General features: G+C 37.9%; 1 protein-coding gene across 2 annotated transcripts; it reads right to left on the bottom strand.

Moving 5' to 3' along the window:
* Nucleotides 1–1,183: 1,183 nt before the first annotated feature.
* Nucleotides 1,184–17,090, bottom strand: mrpl1 (mitochondrial ribosomal protein L1). 2 transcript variants are annotated; one of them, XM_003221825.4, is made up of 9 exons: nt 16,907–17,090; nt 14,956–15,055; nt 13,534–13,789; nt 12,606–12,689; nt 11,032–11,103; nt 8,032–8,143; nt 5,296–5,399; nt 2,722–2,803; nt 1,184–1,929 (listed from the first exon to the last, which is right to left on the bottom strand). In XM_003221825.4, exons 1-9 carry the CDS (start codon nt 17,073–17,075, stop codon nt 1,745–1,747), a joined length of 1,164 nt encoding a protein of 387 aa, XP_003221873.2. In that variant the 5' UTR covers nt 17,076–17,090; the 3' UTR covers nt 1,184–1,744. The 2 variants fall into 2 exon arrangements, with proteins under 2 accessions (XP_003221873.2, XP_008110343.1); XM_008112136.3 differs by lacking the exon at nt 16,907–17,090 and adding an exon at nt 15,501–15,564.
* Nucleotides 17,091–17,335: the final 245 nt, after the last annotated feature.

Below are 17,335 nucleotides of genomic sequence, written 5' to 3'. Positions count from 1 at the left end.
ACTATAGGCATCCCCCGCATTTCAATGAAAAGTGTGACAATCCTGTAACATCTGCAATTCAGGGTAAGATTCCCTTCTATCTGCTGATAAGAGGCAAGAACTGCAAGCAATTCAAGCCAAGCAGAATTTTCCAAATCTGGTGAGCTAAGAGCCAGTCTTAACCCGATTTTACATTATATATAGTTCAAGTACACACCATTATCTCAGTCTAACAGCTTTCTTAAATGAAGAAGAAAGCAAAACCTTAACATTGCTTGCAAGTTTGTTTTTTTCCCCAACTACATCAGGTATCTCACACTGGTCCTATGTTGGAGTGCATCTACACTGTAGAATTAAGGCAGCTTGATACCTTTTCATGTCATTAGCCAATACTATGGAATCCTAGGAGTTGTAATTTGGTGAGGCACTGGCACACTTTGGAAGGGAAGACTTAAGAACATGTAAAACTACAACTCCCATGATTCTATGGTAGTTACAGTGGTATCAAACTGCATTAATACGTATATGTATTCTTGGACTCAATTTTCAATTCACTGTCTGCCAGAGTGATCCAAGCTTTCATATTCTTCTTACAGTCTGCCGCACAACTCATTTCTAGTTTCTTCTTTAATTACTAATTTATCCAGCTGGTTGTATTGTGCCATGAGATGAATTATATGAATGTGGCTTAAGCGTATGCCTGGCCTATACATTCTCCAGTTGCCTGCCGCTTCATCTCTCTGGTTCAACCCCTTCCAGGAGCAGTCCTTGCAAGGGCCTGGAGATGGAGAACCAATTGTTAGCACTACCTTATATTGTAAACACCCATGTTATTTGTCCTCATTTGACATGTGAAAATCAAGACTGAGGCTCCATATACACTTTGAACCATGGCAGTAGACAACTTCCACAAAAGCATATAAAAGAAAGCTCTTAGTGTGCATCAGTGCTCTGTGGTTTGTGTAATCAGCATCAGGAATGATTTCCTATGTAATCATCTGCATAGCAAACCTGGTTTGAAACTACATTAAATGGTCAGTGTAGATGACACAAATGTGGCCCCTGTTTGGGAAAAAAAGAAAATGAATTACCACAAGAGATGTCTTGAGAGATGCTGCTGTAGACCGCTGCTGTATGGGACTGCCGAGACATTAAGACTACATCAGAAGCTGAGGAAAACCCATAGTAATGATCTGGCAAGTAATCTAATTAATATGTGTTTAATTAAAAAAGCAAAAAAAAAACCCACGTCAAACTGCCATAGAGGCAGCTGATCTTGTTTCACGCAATATTACACTTTTAAAATGAAGAATCTTGAATGAGTCAAACCAATTCAACAAATGGAGATATTAAAGTAACAATAAAAAGTGGAGACAAGAGTCTTTGCATTCTGTTGCCAAGGGAATTTGGAGTTTTTTCCAAGCTACACAGGTATTAACTGAACATAAGATATTTCATTCACGGCAATAGCTTTTAAATATTTGAGGGCAGTACAGCACTTTCTAGTGAACTGAAAAAGGTGTTTCAGTGCTGATCATTTTCCTAACTCGATATTACCTCAAACAACGGAATGGGTTGCGTTTCAAGACTGGGTATTAAACTCAAATGTTCTGTATGCTTTTTATAAATTGCTTAGCCTGAAAAAAAGACAAATCCAAGTTCTTGCAAGGTTCCAAGTCCAATAAAGTAATTCATGTAAGAAGTCACAAACTGGCTCTTCTATTGTTTAGATATAGACAAAGACAATGCTGCAAATCTCAGATTATTATCTAGACTTTTGCACTTCTCCTTCATCATCACTGTCTTCTTCTTTTTCCTCTCCTTTTTCCTCTTCTTTTTCAACCTTTTTCACCTTTTCTTTCACAACTCCTTCAGGGAGGAAGCGTTCAAACTTTAAATCTAAGCCTTCACTGCTAGAGCTTCGAATGATCAGCCGTGTCACAAATGGACCTTTAAATAAACAAAAAGAAGAAGAGGAAGAAATCTTAAGTTATTGGTTTGGTGTTTCCAGAGGTTACTAAATGGCATCTGTACATAAAACTGAATGCACCGGAAGTATTACTGAAAATATTGAAAGGGGCATAGAAAACATTAAGGCCTTTGCCCTGCCATTTGTAAGCACTTTTAAGCCTCATATTTCAGTGGAGGAGATTTAAGCGTGTGCTTCCAACACTTCCATAAAAAATCAATATGATTTAGATGTCCATAAATCTGGTTGAGTTGTGATCTAATGTTTTCAATGAAACATTAAAAATGGTTTACTGCTATAATTTAAATGAACTAGCTGTGATCCAGTCCCTATAAAGCGAAAGTCCCATAGAGTTATTTTTCTCCCTGATACTTGTGCTCTGGGTTCAAAATATTCTATATTCAATTCCAAGCATCTCTAGATAGAGCTAAGAAAGATTATTGCCAGAAAACTTGCAGAGCTAATAGTATTAAGCAAGATGGACCAATGGGCTGAGTCAATATAAGAAAGCTTTCATGGCCTTGTGTTCAAAAGCTACCTTTTATAGGAAGGAATTAAAACTATTAGTACCTATAAGCACATCCTGTTCGACATATGACTGCTTGCGGCCTGTAAAAATTTCTTATTGCTTGACATAAAAACTCGTTTAGTTTTTAATCAAGCAATTTTTTGCTCCTTGATGCTGGAGAGGTGCTCCACTTGACTCATCCGAGTAATGTAATTAGCTCTTAGTGTCAATTAAGAGACCAAAGACAAGACAGAAAGCTGCTTACCATAGCTCAAAGGTTTGTATTTACAAACGTCCTTAATAACTGCATCCAGATTGGCAACTATCTGTTCATTAGGCATATCCAGCTGAAAGAAGTTTAATGTAAAATTAATGAAGCAGAAGACATTAAATGCCGCCAGATTAATAAAAATGGCAGTGGCTGAAGTAAATATTTAATCAGCGTCAGGGCTCCTTTTTTTGGTTTAATAAAAGGGGAAAAAAACATTTTCCTCTTTATCAAAGATGCAAAGTACTAAAAATGCCATTAGCATCATTAGTTCAGATATCCTGCTGTGAAAGAAGCAGAAAGCATTTTTTGTATGCAAATCTAACCACTGTAAATATATACAGACTATGGTTTTACAACCAGGGTTCCCTGGAACCCTAAAAGTCCACAAGAGATAGTGACTGAAAAAATGAACACATTTTTTTGATTTGTAGACATATTTTTACACATGCATTCCCCAAGAGCTGAAAATTTATTTCAAGAGTTCCTACAAGTAAAGGTATTGAGAAAGATTGATATATATTGTCGAATATATATTGTCAGCCGAAATTGCAGGGGTGTTGTGTGGTTTCGGTGCTATATGGTCGTGATCTAGCAGCATTTTCTCCTGATGTTTCGCCTGCAGAAAACAGGAAACCACACAACATCCCAAGATTGATACAGACATATATAGTTTCTGTGGGAGCTCCTGGTAGGAGGTTTGTGGGACAGAGATTCAGTAAGTGTCCTCTGACATTATCAAATCTCTAGAGCAGGGGTCCCCAAACTAAGGCCCGGGGGCCGGATGCGGCCCATTGAAGCTATTTATCCGGCCCCCACAGCACAAGGGCAGAAGGGGGTTGGGCTAAATGACCCAAGGGGTCTCTTCTCTTACAACCCTTATTATTATTATTGACACAACGACGTTGTATGACACAGCAAACAAGATAGATATGCTGGATTTCGTTTCACAAAATCACAAGTCGAACACTTCCCAAGTGTCTAGGACTGTGTAATGTATTTTCGGATGATGCGTGCAGATCCCAGTAAGGTGGCCTTTTGCAGTTGGCAGATCGTAATTTTGTCAATGTCTATTGTTTCCAAATGCCGGCTGAGATCTTTGGCACGGCACCCAGTGTGCCCATCACCACTGGGACCACCTGCACTGGTTTCTGCCAGAGTCTTTGAAGTTCAATCCTGAGGTCCTGATAGCGGCTGAGTTTTTCCTGTTGTTTTTCTTCAATGCGACTGTCACCTGGGATGGCAACATCAATGATCCAAACCTTGTTCTTTTCCACAACTGTGATGTCTGGTGTGTTGTGTTCCAGAACTTTGTTTGTTATTATTATTATTATTATTATTATTATTATTATTATTATTATTATTATTATTATAATATTATTATTAGCATTGATGCTGGGTGGCCATCTGTCAGGGGTGCTTTGCTTGTGCTTTTGGTGCCCAAAGGCAGAAGGCAGTTGGACTAAATGGCCCAAGGGGTCTCTTCCAACTCTCTTTATTATTATTATTATTGTTGTTGTCTAGATGTGGCCGAAACGTCAGGAGAGAATACTTCTGGAACATGGCCATACAGCCTGGAAAACATACAACAACCCATACATACATATTTCCACTGCTATACAGAGAGATGGTAACTTCCCAATGAACCTTCCTTTAATGATTCTGTTACTTATGGAGGAGGTGAGCACAATTTTTATTTGCATTGGACCACATAGACAATTGGTATGGAAAATATAACACCTCTCATTTTTCAGGTTAACTCAAGTGAGCGTGGTCATAATCACCTCTATCAATACATAAATGCACTGATAAACAAAAGTAGATGTTTTGCATCTGCATTTTAAGTAAACAATATCCAATGGTGATGGGTGATGAATTTTAGAACATATATATTAGAAGCAAATAACCATCATCTTGATAGGGCATCAAGTTAACATTTTTACAGCTTGGAATATGAAGACAATCCATTCAAACTTGCCTGCAAAGTAGATCCTACTCTCTAATATTATATATGGGGTGTTCCCCTGTCTCCCAAGGGTGCACTCCATAAGCTGAGAAATACTGTTGCCTACTTTGGGTCATTAGATTGGAAAAGGGCTTTATATGTATATATTTACAAAAAATTTAAACTGGCCTCTAAGGATAGCCTCTAAAGCGACTTACATATTGATGAAACATGTTTTATGTGATCTTATCATATTGCCTTAAATGGCATACTCAATTAAACAACAGGAACTGAATTTAATTATTAAACCAAATGTAAAAACATGCAATAACCTTAAAATATTAAAACAATGTGAATTATTACTGTGGTTTGACTTCCAGGCATGATATACACCTTGTTTTCTGGTGCATTCAGAACAGAAACCTCCTGCATTAGCAAAAGGTGATGATTTCCTGACTCCTCTGTATTGAGTCCCATTAAATGACCCATTTCTCAATGCTTCTGAAAATCTACAATGTGAATGGAGATTTAGAGGCAGGTATGTGTATGTATTTTCAGTTAATTGTTAACTACTCAAAACAAATATTTCAAATGGATTTGTTGCCAAAACCTATTTCGAAGCTTACCGTTGCAATTGTAGTATGGATAAAGTCATCATTTTCTAGTAGTGAATATTCATGGCACAGTTTGAAGAAACCAACCATCTCAGCAACATCGTAACTAATAGACCCTGACTCAAAGAAAATAGAAGATAGTGTTAAAATTTCTCTAGGAGAAAACTTCTTAATTTTTTTCCATTCACAACCTTTTCTGCATGATAAATTTTTATGCAATCGCAGATGTATGTATGCCAATCAAACATTTACTAATAATGAATAATAAATAAATGTATTTTAAAACAATTATTTGGTATACATATAATTTTACTATTAAAGATTAAAGCAAATTTGCATGCTAATGGGTGTGTTTGTTTATTTTTACGTACAGAATTGAATCTTGGGTGAATATTCGATAGTGCAGAACACAGAGCACCTTCAACATTTTTTATGCTATGGTGGCATGCTTGGCTTGCAGCCTCAAGTGGCAGAATATACTCTGTTGGCTCTCCTTTTTTCTCCTGATTCATGTAATTTCTAAAAACAGCCACTAGATCCATCACTAGATCAGCCGTTACCAAGTGATGTGATTTTAAAGAGGCACAAATAGAGGGAGAAATATACCAAGAGGAAGGCGGGTCAAGCAAATCCCCGTCATGGCCACCTTTCTTCTGGAAATCTATGTCCTCATTGTGAAAGACCATGTGGATCCAGAATAGGTCTCCACAGTCACTTGTGGACCCACCATCAAGACTCTACCCTTGGAAGACATACTCAGCTACAAGGGATCACCTATAGACGCCCTATAATGCCCTACATAACAGATGTTGCTAAACTTTTCTCCAGTACTTCAGCCTAAATACATAGCAATATCTTATAGTAAGAACCAAAATATAAAATCATTTAAAGGCAATGATATCCAAAGAGTAGCTATGCTGCACAAATAGGAGTCCCACAATACCTAACATACATTTCTGCCCAGATCAAAAACAGTGTAACTGGATCTGAAAACTTTAGGGGAGATTTGAATCTGTTTCTCAAAACAGTAGAAATTTTGTAAATAGTGTGTGTTATGGTGATGAGAGTGGAGGTAGGATGAAGTTAAGAAAGGAGTTGAAAGTTTTGCCTCATGCAAAAGGACCTCAGGCACACCTGAAAAAAACTCTTCAGATCTCAAACTTCTGAAAGTAAATAAAAATCTTTTGACTTCAAAAGTCTTAGCGGTCTCTGCCAACAAAACAGATAGTTAAAGTAACAAGGGTTTGCCCCTACATTTCTAGCACAAGCAATAAATGAAGATTAAATACTCCTGCAATCTGATACTTGTTTAATATTATTCTTGATTTTGAAGGCTAGTTTGGAAATTGTTATCAAATAGAAAAGCAGCTGAATGGTACTGTATTACAAAGAAAACAAACCCGCATACACCTTACTGGTTGGAGGTCTTGGAAAAGTTAAACATGAGGATTGAAAACAAAAAATGTAAACCAACAAGAATAGCTTCTCCGGGCTTTATGAACAGTTAACAGAAACAAGGCCTTCTCCTACTTGCAGGGAATGAAATACTGATTTTGGCAGGGATTGTTTTGATCCTTCATAAAATCACTCCCAAACCTGAAACATTTCTTCTGTTTCAACACTCCTGCTCTTTAGATGAATGAGGCAACTGTAAAATGAAAGGCTTTGTTTTTAAAATGGGGCAAAAGCTTTTACTATAAACACATGACTCCTGTGGCACATCTGGTGTATTATGCCTCCTTTTATGGCAGGTTACTAATTTATTTCAAAGATCCAGAGAGCATATTATAAATATGTCGCCTGCAGAGGGCAGGAAAGAACATTCAAACAGAATGATACATTGTTTTTTTCAGTATTCAAATGCAAAACAAATTTAGACAGAAAGCATTGGTGGGAAACATTTCAACCTGTCTCAAGATAACCAAGATTTAAATTGTTACCAGATTGGAGAGGTTTCTAGAATACTTGATGTCTGCATTTTAAGTTTAGTATCTGTCCTTGACTCACTGCACCAGTATGATCTGGTCAGTTTGATCTTAGTGGAATGACCAAATAACTCTTGTCCTTTTGACCACATTTGGCCCTTAAATAGTTTTATCCAGCTCTTGATAGATGAAACATAGCTTGGAAGAATTACTTTTTTTGGACTGGAATTTCCCAAAGCTCCAAACCACCAAGACCAGCAGCCACACTCATAGAGAACTATAGAAACTGTGGCCAAACCCAGATGATTCCTCTAGGCTCTCAATTCCTACTCACGTTATATCAATATGCAATAAAAGTCAGTGATGTTTTCCATTGCCTTTGATGTTTGAAATCATTCTGGATTGTTTGTTTTAAAGTTATATCTGAGGATTGTTTTTAAAGGTTTAAAGAAAATGCATAGCAATGTATAGATATTTTAAACAAAAATAATTAATGCAGTTCCATGAGCCTTCGTATAATCTTAATGGCACTCTCCTGTTAATTCTGGAAAATGCAACAAACCATTGAGCCATCTTTCCAGGCAGGTCCTATATCCAAGAATATGATCCAAGGTTTTCTGTTTATCCCAGATTATCTGGCAGTGCGGACTCATATAATTTAGTTTAAAGCAGAAAACCTGGGTTCAGATCCTGGGATATAGGGCCTATCTGGAAGGGCCCACAATCCTCCCTCAAATCAAGACCCAGCATAATTTAGATCCAAGGTGGAAAGGGCCTCTTATTATCCAGCATTGAAATACTTCAGATAAAACTTGGTTCTTACCATTTTTAGTCCTTGGGAATTTTTTCTTCAGGGTGGCTCTCAGAGGTAAGATCTTAGATGCTATTGTAGGCACAGAAACATAATAATCCGCCTGGATTTCACCATCAAAAATCTGAAAGTCAAAATTATTTTTGAAAAGAAGAAACAAATTATTATTACTTTAGGGGTACAATTTGTTGGTACTATCGCCAACAAATTAAACATAGCATAAATACATAGCAATCCATTTCCACAAGATATATATTCTTGAATTTTGCACAGATATGTGGATGTGCAGATAACAGCAAACCTATTGCAATGAAGTACTTCCAACCTGAGAATACCATAAAGTAGGCCTCTTCAACTAAGGCCGCTTCTGGCATCTGGGCCTCCAACCCGCAGAAGCCCTAGCCAGTTTGTTCAATTGTCAGGAATTCTGGGAGCTGAAGTCCAAAACACCTGGAGGGCTGCAAGTTGAAGAGGCCTGCCACAGATTCATACCTGAAAACCAAGAAAATGCTTAGAGATGCCATATTTTCCTAGAGGTGGATATTTGAAACTGTAGGTACTGGTTCCACACTTATGGAGGTTATGCAGTATTTTCTCCTCATACCCCCTTCACTGTCAGTACAAAAACAGTAAGGAAACATGTTTAAAAGCATCATCCTTAATGCTAAAGCAAATTTCTTTAAAACTGGTTAAACAAAATCTGAAGCCACAAATACCAGCTCTCTCTCCAGTGCAGACTCTTGTCATTTATTTCCCAGTTGGACTTTCATCTTACTGTACCTGCATAATTGTCTTTTATGGAATGGTAGATCCTTTCCAGAGAGGTGTAATATGCAGAATGTAAATACAGTGTTTAAAGATTAATCATTATTGTCAACACTGTGTCAATATAAGGTTTGCAGCAGCTAGGAATCATTTGCAATATCTTTAATAATGATAATATCACAAAATTGAAGTCTGTTTCATCAAAATATTAAGAATGCTTTCCAACTTTGACCTATGACATGTCTAATTCATGGTATTTATATGGAATACACATATATAATTTACCAAATATACTCTGATTTTTTTCTGACTACATATTCCATAATTTTTCTTAGCAGATGGAAATATAAAGAGCATTTTGATCCTTAAGCCTAGTAGCTTTCCACTTGGAAGCATCCTGTTGGGACAGTAACAGTTGATTCTGTTGAAATAGTTCTTAAAAAACACAAGAACATCAGGAAATATCACATGGAGAAAATGGCTTGGGACCAGAATGATTAAGAAATCACTTATTCCCATATGAATGTGTTCAGAATTTAGGATCTCCAGCAAAGTCACTATTGCAATCCTTCTGCCCAAACAGGTTACACAATGCTGGACTTTGTAGCAGGATCTGTAGCAGGATCTTGAAAGTAAACCCTTCCATCAATGGAAGTATGGTTGACTCCATCCTTGCTGAGCTTCCAACAGGCAATTAAAACTGTATTATTCTCTCTGACTTGTAGTTTTTATATTTTTAATAGGCTTCCCTTTGTTTTTCATGCATCTAATAGAAGTGGGTGAAACTGCTGAGCTGCTAAACTTGCTGACTGAAAGGTCAGTGGTTAAAATCTGGGGAGCGGGGTGAGCTCCCACTGTTAGGCCCAGTTTCTGCCAACCTAATAGTTCGAAAACATGCAAATGTGAGTAGATCAATAGGTACCACTCCGGCAAGAAGGTAATGGTGCTCCATGCAGTCATGCCGTCCACATGACCTTGAAGGTGTCTACGAACAACGCCAGCTCTTTGGCTTAAAAAAGGAGATAAGCACCAACCCCCAGATTTGGACATGACTAGACTTAATGTCGGGGGAAAACTGGATATGGATAAATATTTTGTAATAAATATATACCTCAAATAATAATACATGTCAAATTTATTCTTGATTCAAAGCAGAAAGTCTTGCTTGCTGTTTTGTTTGTTTCGTTTGCAGAACTGGCCATGCCATTCATGACCTGTTCCTAGTAAAGGCAAATATTTGCTTTGATCACTCTCAGTTCCAAAAGTTGGGAGTAGAATGTCCTCTTATTCTGTCTGCCAACAGACACCATAGCAGGCTGTACAGAGCATTATGATATCCCTGCTATACAACACAGGTAACATCTGCTAAAGTCCAAGGACAGCCAGTTTCCTCAAATGAATACTTCCACACACTGTTATTGGGAATTATTTAACCAACCTTTCCACTAAGGTGTTAATTTGAGCACAAATCAAAGGGAGAAAGTCATTCCATAGACACAATCTCCTGTTTTTCAGTTTCAGTTTACCAACAGTCATCCTCCCTCCAGAAAAATGTTTTGCTAAAAAGAAGTAAAGACACCAACACATTGAAACATTTAGTCAACTACAGTACCTGAAACCAATACAGACAGCTATTAAAATGAGATCACATTCATTCCAGAGGACAAATCTGAAGCAACCCTGAAAGACAGGAAGGTTTGTCTCAAATTAGTCCACTGGAATAAATGTGGTCCCATTTCAATAGTTTGAACTATAAAGCAATCCTTGTTGAACAAACAAAATCCCAGTTTCTACTTTTTTAAGTAAGAGGGAAGATTGTGAAAGTAGTGAGGATGAAAAAAAATCCTTCCCAAAAGTTCTCAACATTATGACTAGCTCACATAAGATGATATAGTGTGTCTTTGTATGCCTGGGACAAACCGATCTAGGCTTTATAGGCCATGACCAGCACTTTGGACTGCACCTAAAAATCAACTGATAGTAACAGAAGCAGTTACATATAGTGCAAAGAGGCCTTATCACAGTGGTCCTCAACCTGTGGATCCCCAGGTGTTTTGGCCTACAACTCCCAGAAATCCCAGTCAGTTTACTAGCTGTTAGAATTTCTGGGAGTTGAAGGCCGAAAACATCTGGAGACCCCAGGTTGAGAACCACTGCCTTATCAGAAGAACTGATTTCAGTTAAGACAGATCCCTCCCCCCTTAAAAAGTCTTATTACAGTGCCTAATTTGCAAATATGTTAATTACCGGCTTGATTAATTCAGCCCCTCCTACAAATGCAGCTCCATTTTCTCTTGCTGTTTTAACATCTTCTGCTTTCTGAAAGAGAATAGTTAAGAACATAAGGAGAGGCATCCTGGTTTCACACCTAAGACCTATTTAGTAGAGGAGTCTGTCCACATAACAGCGAACCAGCTACATATGAGAAGCCCAGGCACACGACGTAAGTATAATAGCTCTCTCCACTTAGGATCATCAGCATCTGATAAACAGAGGCCTAACAGAAATATACAAGTAGATTTCACAACTAGTTGCTACCAAGTGTTTGTTGTTAGTGTTTCTTCAAGTCAGCCCCAATTTCTCATATGATTTTCTTGGCAAAGTTTATGGTTTAGAGGAGGCTTGCCATTGCCTTCCTCATCGGACTCCCAAAACCCTAGTCGAGTACTTAAATCACTACATAATGTTCCAATACTGTTATCCTCTGAATCAGTTCAATGCACTCTTAAAACTATCTATTTGTCTGGAACGTTGGGCATTTTGCCATACAGTTGCATTCCTCCAAGTGTGGTGCTCCTCAAGTAGGCATAAATATTCTGCTACATTTATAGGCATGCCTTCACCAGACAAGACTACAGAGTGCCCCCAAAGTCATTGGAGAGGAAGCCTTGGCTGTCTCAATTCACTTTTCTTTCAAGAGAAGTTCAAATTCTTCAAGCAAGAAGCAAGGTTTTTAGCACCTCTAATAGTGGCGGAGGGGAAAAGTTTGACTGCATTTCGAATTGTTCTTTCTACAAAAAGTGTGTATGGTAAATATTTCTTGAGGCATTATCTAACTTTTACAGTTCTGAGCACACATTCTTACTTAACTTCACATATTTCCTGTAGGATTAAAGATCTATTTAATGCTTTACTCTCAAGAATCACGTTACTCAAAAGCTAATTTCAAGCCCCAAACATGTCCAGTGTAAAGTTGTCTCCCTGGCTCAGCAATACTAACATTTAGAAGCAAAAAAAACAAAAAACAGAATGGCAAATGTATTAAAGAGTGCATTAACCATGCTGGTTTATCAAGAAGCTTACAAGGTCAAATTATATTAATTTGACAAGGGACAAACACCTGTAAAAACATCTGGAATGTTCTTTGACAATATTTCCATTCTTCATGTTAAACTCCAACTCAAAAACCAACTTTCCTACAAAGCAATGTTTATTTATATTCATATTTTTCTCACTTTCATGGGGACCCTTAATGCCACATATGAGGAGGGACTACTGTATGTTCATTTTTTCATAATTTCATCCATTACTACACTTACCTAGTTCTGTTACTACACTTCCTCCATTGTTTCCTGTGACTCTTGACCAAAAGTCAACTGTAAGCTCCAGAGCTCTGGGAATACCTTACCTATGTTACTCAAAGTACCACCTATGATGACAAAAGTATGCAAATAAATGTAGCTGTGCCGTTAACAGGGAAAATTCAATACCTTCCTGATATTCAGTACTTCATGGGAACAAAGCCCTCACCGCTATTTCAAAGTGTTAACTATCATTATGAAATACAGATGGCCAAGGAGGCTTTTTGCTGTGTTACTCACGTCGGTAAATACTAAAACCTTGTTGATCTCCTCAGTGAAACGGTAAGGCAGAAGAACTGTATTGACAAACGGCTCCACTGTTTTCTAGGAAGTGTAAAAGCAAAAGGAAAACAAAAAATAATTTTACTTATTTGACCTAGCCAAAAATATACTATTCCAATTTGATGCAGAAGAAATGAAATGGGAATTAAATGTATATATGTAAGATCTTCATTGTCCACATTTACACCTTTGGTTTTTGTGGATTTCATTATTCATGGATTACTTGTCATTGCCTCCAGGGCTTCTCTACACTATCTTTCACAGAGATTTTGGGTCTTGCCTGGCCTTTCCAGTCTCTCTGCAAGCGTCATACACTGCAAGAAATTGGGCAGGCAAGTGTAGTCAAGCCCAGGTGGGAGAGGGATGTTGAGGGAATGTATTATCACAAAGCAATCTTCAGAGACCCAGGAGGAGATTGGATTGGTTGTTGAAGCTCAAATTCCAAGCACCCCGTCAAGCACCACATTCACCTGAAACATTTGTCTTGCCTTCTTTCCTTCCCCCTCCTATCAATACTTACATGACATCAGAACTTTCAGTTCAATTCAAAAGCATAAGATAAAGCAGGGAAGTGAACTACACACTCTCTAAAAATTAATACACTGCAATTCCCAACATTCCTCACTACTGACTATGAAGGTTAAGGTTGCTGGGACATGCAATCCAACAGTATCTGAAATGCCACATAACCCAAGAAACAATAACAAGATTTCAACCAGTATTTAAGAACTGCCCCAAGATAATTGTCCCTGAACAAAGAATGTCTCAAATTTGAATTTTTAAAAGTCTCTAATTTTTCAACATTTCAAAAATGATTTCAATTATACAACATGACTGTAAAAAAGGTCTAACACAACATCAAAATTATGAGCCTCTTTCAGTATACCTTCTTATCCATTGCCAGGTCCAGGGTAATATCAGCATGTACGGGCTGGTTGGGAGAAGTGAAGTCCAACTGTTGAAATTTCTTCAGCATATCTACAGCCACTTCTGCATCATAAACTGGCCTCTCATAACACCATGTCAAATAAACATCATCTGTTGGTTCCTTCAGTAAAGGGAAGCTTAATCGTTTCTTTTTTTGCTTGGACTCTGTTTCCTGAGGTTTCTTTTGAGGATCACTTTTTGTCTTTTTTGCCGGTCTTAAAAAAAAAAGATGACAAATGAAGAGTCCAGTTGCATAAATATTTATCTGAACACTGAGTGTGTAAACATTTAATAGCTACCAGAGATAGGACTTCTTATTGCTTTTTCACCAGGAATTTCCCCCAGTTTTGCAACTCTTTTCAAAAAGAGAACAAATTCATTTCCAACTTAATTATACTGAGAAATCAATGTTGTAGAAATCAATGTTCTTTCCTGGGTGGGTTTGGACCAACAAAGCATGGAACAAGTGGCAAAACCATTCTCTTATTTTGTTCATTTGCAATAAGATAAATTACAGGTGACTAACAACGCAATCCAAATAAAGTAAGAACTAAAATACAGCAACATGATTAATGAAACTAATCAAAATTCAAAGTAAAGCCACATTTACACTATTTAATGCTGTTGAAAACTAGCTTCAAACTGACTACACTCACCCTCATTTGGGCCGCAAACTGGTTCCAGGATTTCCTATGTAATCATCTGCACAGCAAAACTACATTCTTTAATACTGGTTTAAAACTGACTTAAGTGTAGATGTACCCTAAGCTCCCGAGCTCTGCAATTCTATGATCACTTATTTTTGATAAACCATACTGGACGCAATGGGTCTTACTTCCAAACGACATGCTCTGTTGAAGATCAACACCAACATTATGAATTAAGACCAAAAACACACTGATAACCACTTCTAAGAAAATGTCATGCTGAATATTCCATTTTAGACTAATTCAACTTAATTGAATCCTATTATGTATATATTAGCTGTGCCCGGCCACGCATTGCTGTGACGAAGTATGGTGGTATGGGAAATAAAGTATTGAGGATTTGGTGGTAGTTAAGGTAAAGGGTCCCCTGGGCTGAGTGGGCTGCTAGGAGACCAAGTGAGTGAAGCTTAGCCTTCTAACTGGCAGCAATTGGATAAAAACAATTATTCCTCTCCCTCTAATTAGGACTTTATTTTTCTTTTCTTTTTGTTGTATCCACCTAGAGGTATGGATGAGGGGTTGTGCTGTCAATTTTCGAGGTTGTGGGGTGTTTACTTTTGTTGTTTTGTCCGCTGCCGTGATGCCATCACTCTTTTATATATATATAGAAGATTTATAGATTCATACAATTGATTTGTAAAGTACTCACAAAAAGGAAATTAAAAACGACTTACTTTGCAGCATAGTGTCTGTGTGAAATAAGTGAATTTGCAAAGCAAGGGAGCACTGTAGAATGCTGATCATTTCTAGAGAATACAGGCCTCTGCGCTAAAACTGTAATAAGAAAAAGAGAGCAAGTTGATAACAACCCTATGTAACATGATTTTTGTTCCTGGTTTATAAATGTCATTTCCTAATTGGGTCTATCATAAAACATGGGAAAAGTTTGTTAAACTGAAAAAGCTTTGTTTTTGCAGGGCATCCTCCAGTAGCACATTTTGCTATAATTTTTCAATGAATATCTTATTGCGTCTCAACCAATTCAACATAGTTTGTGGCAGCCACAATGATTAAATTTCTGGAGTATAACAACTACTTTCAGAGTAAGTACCACACAATGAAATAGGAAATAACACTTTCAAACCAGGAACATACTTGTTTTCAGTTTTTTAAAAATAGCGTAACCATTGAAAACAAACAATTCATATGCAAGGTGATTTAAAGTGAAATCCACAAGACATATTAGGAAATTAAATCCACTGAAATTAATAGAACCTACTTTCCAATAAAGGCATATATGTCTTAGTGTCCTTCCTGACAGGCCACATATCCCTAATCCCACATTTTCTGTTTATCCCAAACTATCTGGCAGTGGGGACTCCAGTTTAATGCAGAAAACCTGGGATCAGATCCTGGAATGTAGGGCCTTCTGCAAAGGCCCTTAATTCTCTAATTATTGCACCTGCTATTCACTTCTCATTATTGTAACTCACATCTTTGAGTCCTCATTTATACAAAAAATATCTATCCACACAAATCTCATAGAAGCTCTACACACAGCCATTATTGGTATACAACAACAAAATTACAACACAGGTATACATACCAAGAGGAAGTTCCAGGTAATTATTTATTATTTACTGCATTTTTACTCCGCTCTATCTCGACCCTGAAGGAGATTCAGAGTGGCTTCCAAATTGGCAACAATGCAATGCCACAATAGAAATAAGCATATAAATACAATATACATTATACATTAAAATCAATAAAAATCATAAAACCATAACCAATACTGTACACTAAACAAATTGTTAAAAACACAAGACCCAAAATTGTAATTGCAGGAGCTATTCTAATCATATTTCAGTCACTTCATAGCTGCATATTTCACTGTGCTACTCTCCCAATGCTTGGTTCCAGAGCCAGGATTTAAGTTCCTTACTAAAGGCCAGGAGGGAGGGAGCTGATCTCATTTCACTGGGAAGGGAGTTCCACAGCTGAGATAAAAAAGAAAAAACACTTAAAAGTTACTAATCTCAAGGATAAAACTTGCAATATGAGAGCTGTAACTTTACAAGGTCTTTAGCCTTCTCTGCCCAAAAGCACTGGCTTCCACCGTGTTGAATTAAAGTGGTGTTACGCTGCATTAATTCTACAGTGTAGATGCTCCCAATGGCAGGTCTGATACAACTGAAAGGCAACAGATGTATGGGGAGAGCAGAGAAAGTACTGGCATTATCCATTACAATTTCAATCCAAGACCAACCCAGTGCTACAACTGAGTCCAATAAACCTTGTCCTCAAGAAAGGGTGCATGGGCAAACTTGGGTCCTCCAGGTGTTTTGGACTTCAACTCCCACAATTCCTAACAGCCTACCGGCTGGAGGACCCAAGTTTGCCCACGCCCGATCTAGACTGTACACTTAATGCAGTTTGACACCACTTTAACTGCTATGGCTGCACACTATAGGATTTGGCGTCTGGTAAGCACTATTAGGCAGAGAAGGCTAAAGGCCTTGTCATACTACAACTCCCATTATCCTATTGCATTCAGCCAAGGCAGTTAAAAGGAGCAACAAAATGCATTAATTCTGCAGTGTAGATGCACCCAAAGGCAACCCGAGCTTAGGTAGGGAATAAATGTACTATTTATAGATTTTAATGGCAATCTTCCCATTCACTCACCTCTCCTCAGGCAGCATCTCAACACGGGCGCCGCCATCTTGGCAATGAGGGAAAGCCAGGCGGTGAGCTCCAAAATCGTCCCGACCAGAAACACAGAACCGAGAAGGAATGTTCCGAGGCTGCTGAATATTAGTCTGGCTATCTTCTCTCCTTGATCATAGGTCTGCATCGATTTACACCGCAGAATCAATGCAGTTTGACACCACTTTAACGGCCAGGGCTCAATGCTGTGGAATCCTGGGATTTGTAGTTTAGTGATGCACCAGCATTATTGGAAACAGAAGGCTAAAGACCTTGACACACTACCACTCCCATGGTTTCAAAGCATCCAGCCATGGCATTTAAAGCAGTGTCGGACCACTCTAATTCTACAGTATATCATGCATGGGCAAACTTGGGCCCTCCAGGTGTTTTGGACTTCAACTCCTA

The sequence above is a fragment of the Anolis carolinensis genome, chromosome 5 (assembly GCF_035594765.1).
Source record: "Anolis carolinensis isolate JA03-04 chromosome 5, rAnoCar3.1.pri, whole genome shotgun sequence".
Classification (NCBI taxonomy): domain Eukaryota; kingdom Metazoa; phylum Chordata; class Lepidosauria; order Squamata; family Dactyloidae; genus Anolis; species Anolis carolinensis.
This window is presented reverse-complemented; position numbering and strand designations above follow the sequence as displayed.

Bases quoted from the DNA above. Each gene is read 5' to 3' on its own strand.
- mrpl1 (XM_003221825.4), bottom strand. From the start codon at position 17,075: ATGCAGACCTATGATCAAGGAGAGAAGATAGCCAGACTAATATTCAGC. The intron at 11,104-12,605 runs GTGAGTAACACA...ATTCTCTTTCAG, and splicing joins AGGTTTTAGTATTTACCGAC to AAAGCAGAAGATGTTAAAAC. The intron at 1,930-2,721 runs GTAAGCAGCTTT...GTTTATTTAAAG, and splicing joins ATACAAACCTTTGAGCTATG to GTCCATTTGTGACACGGCTG.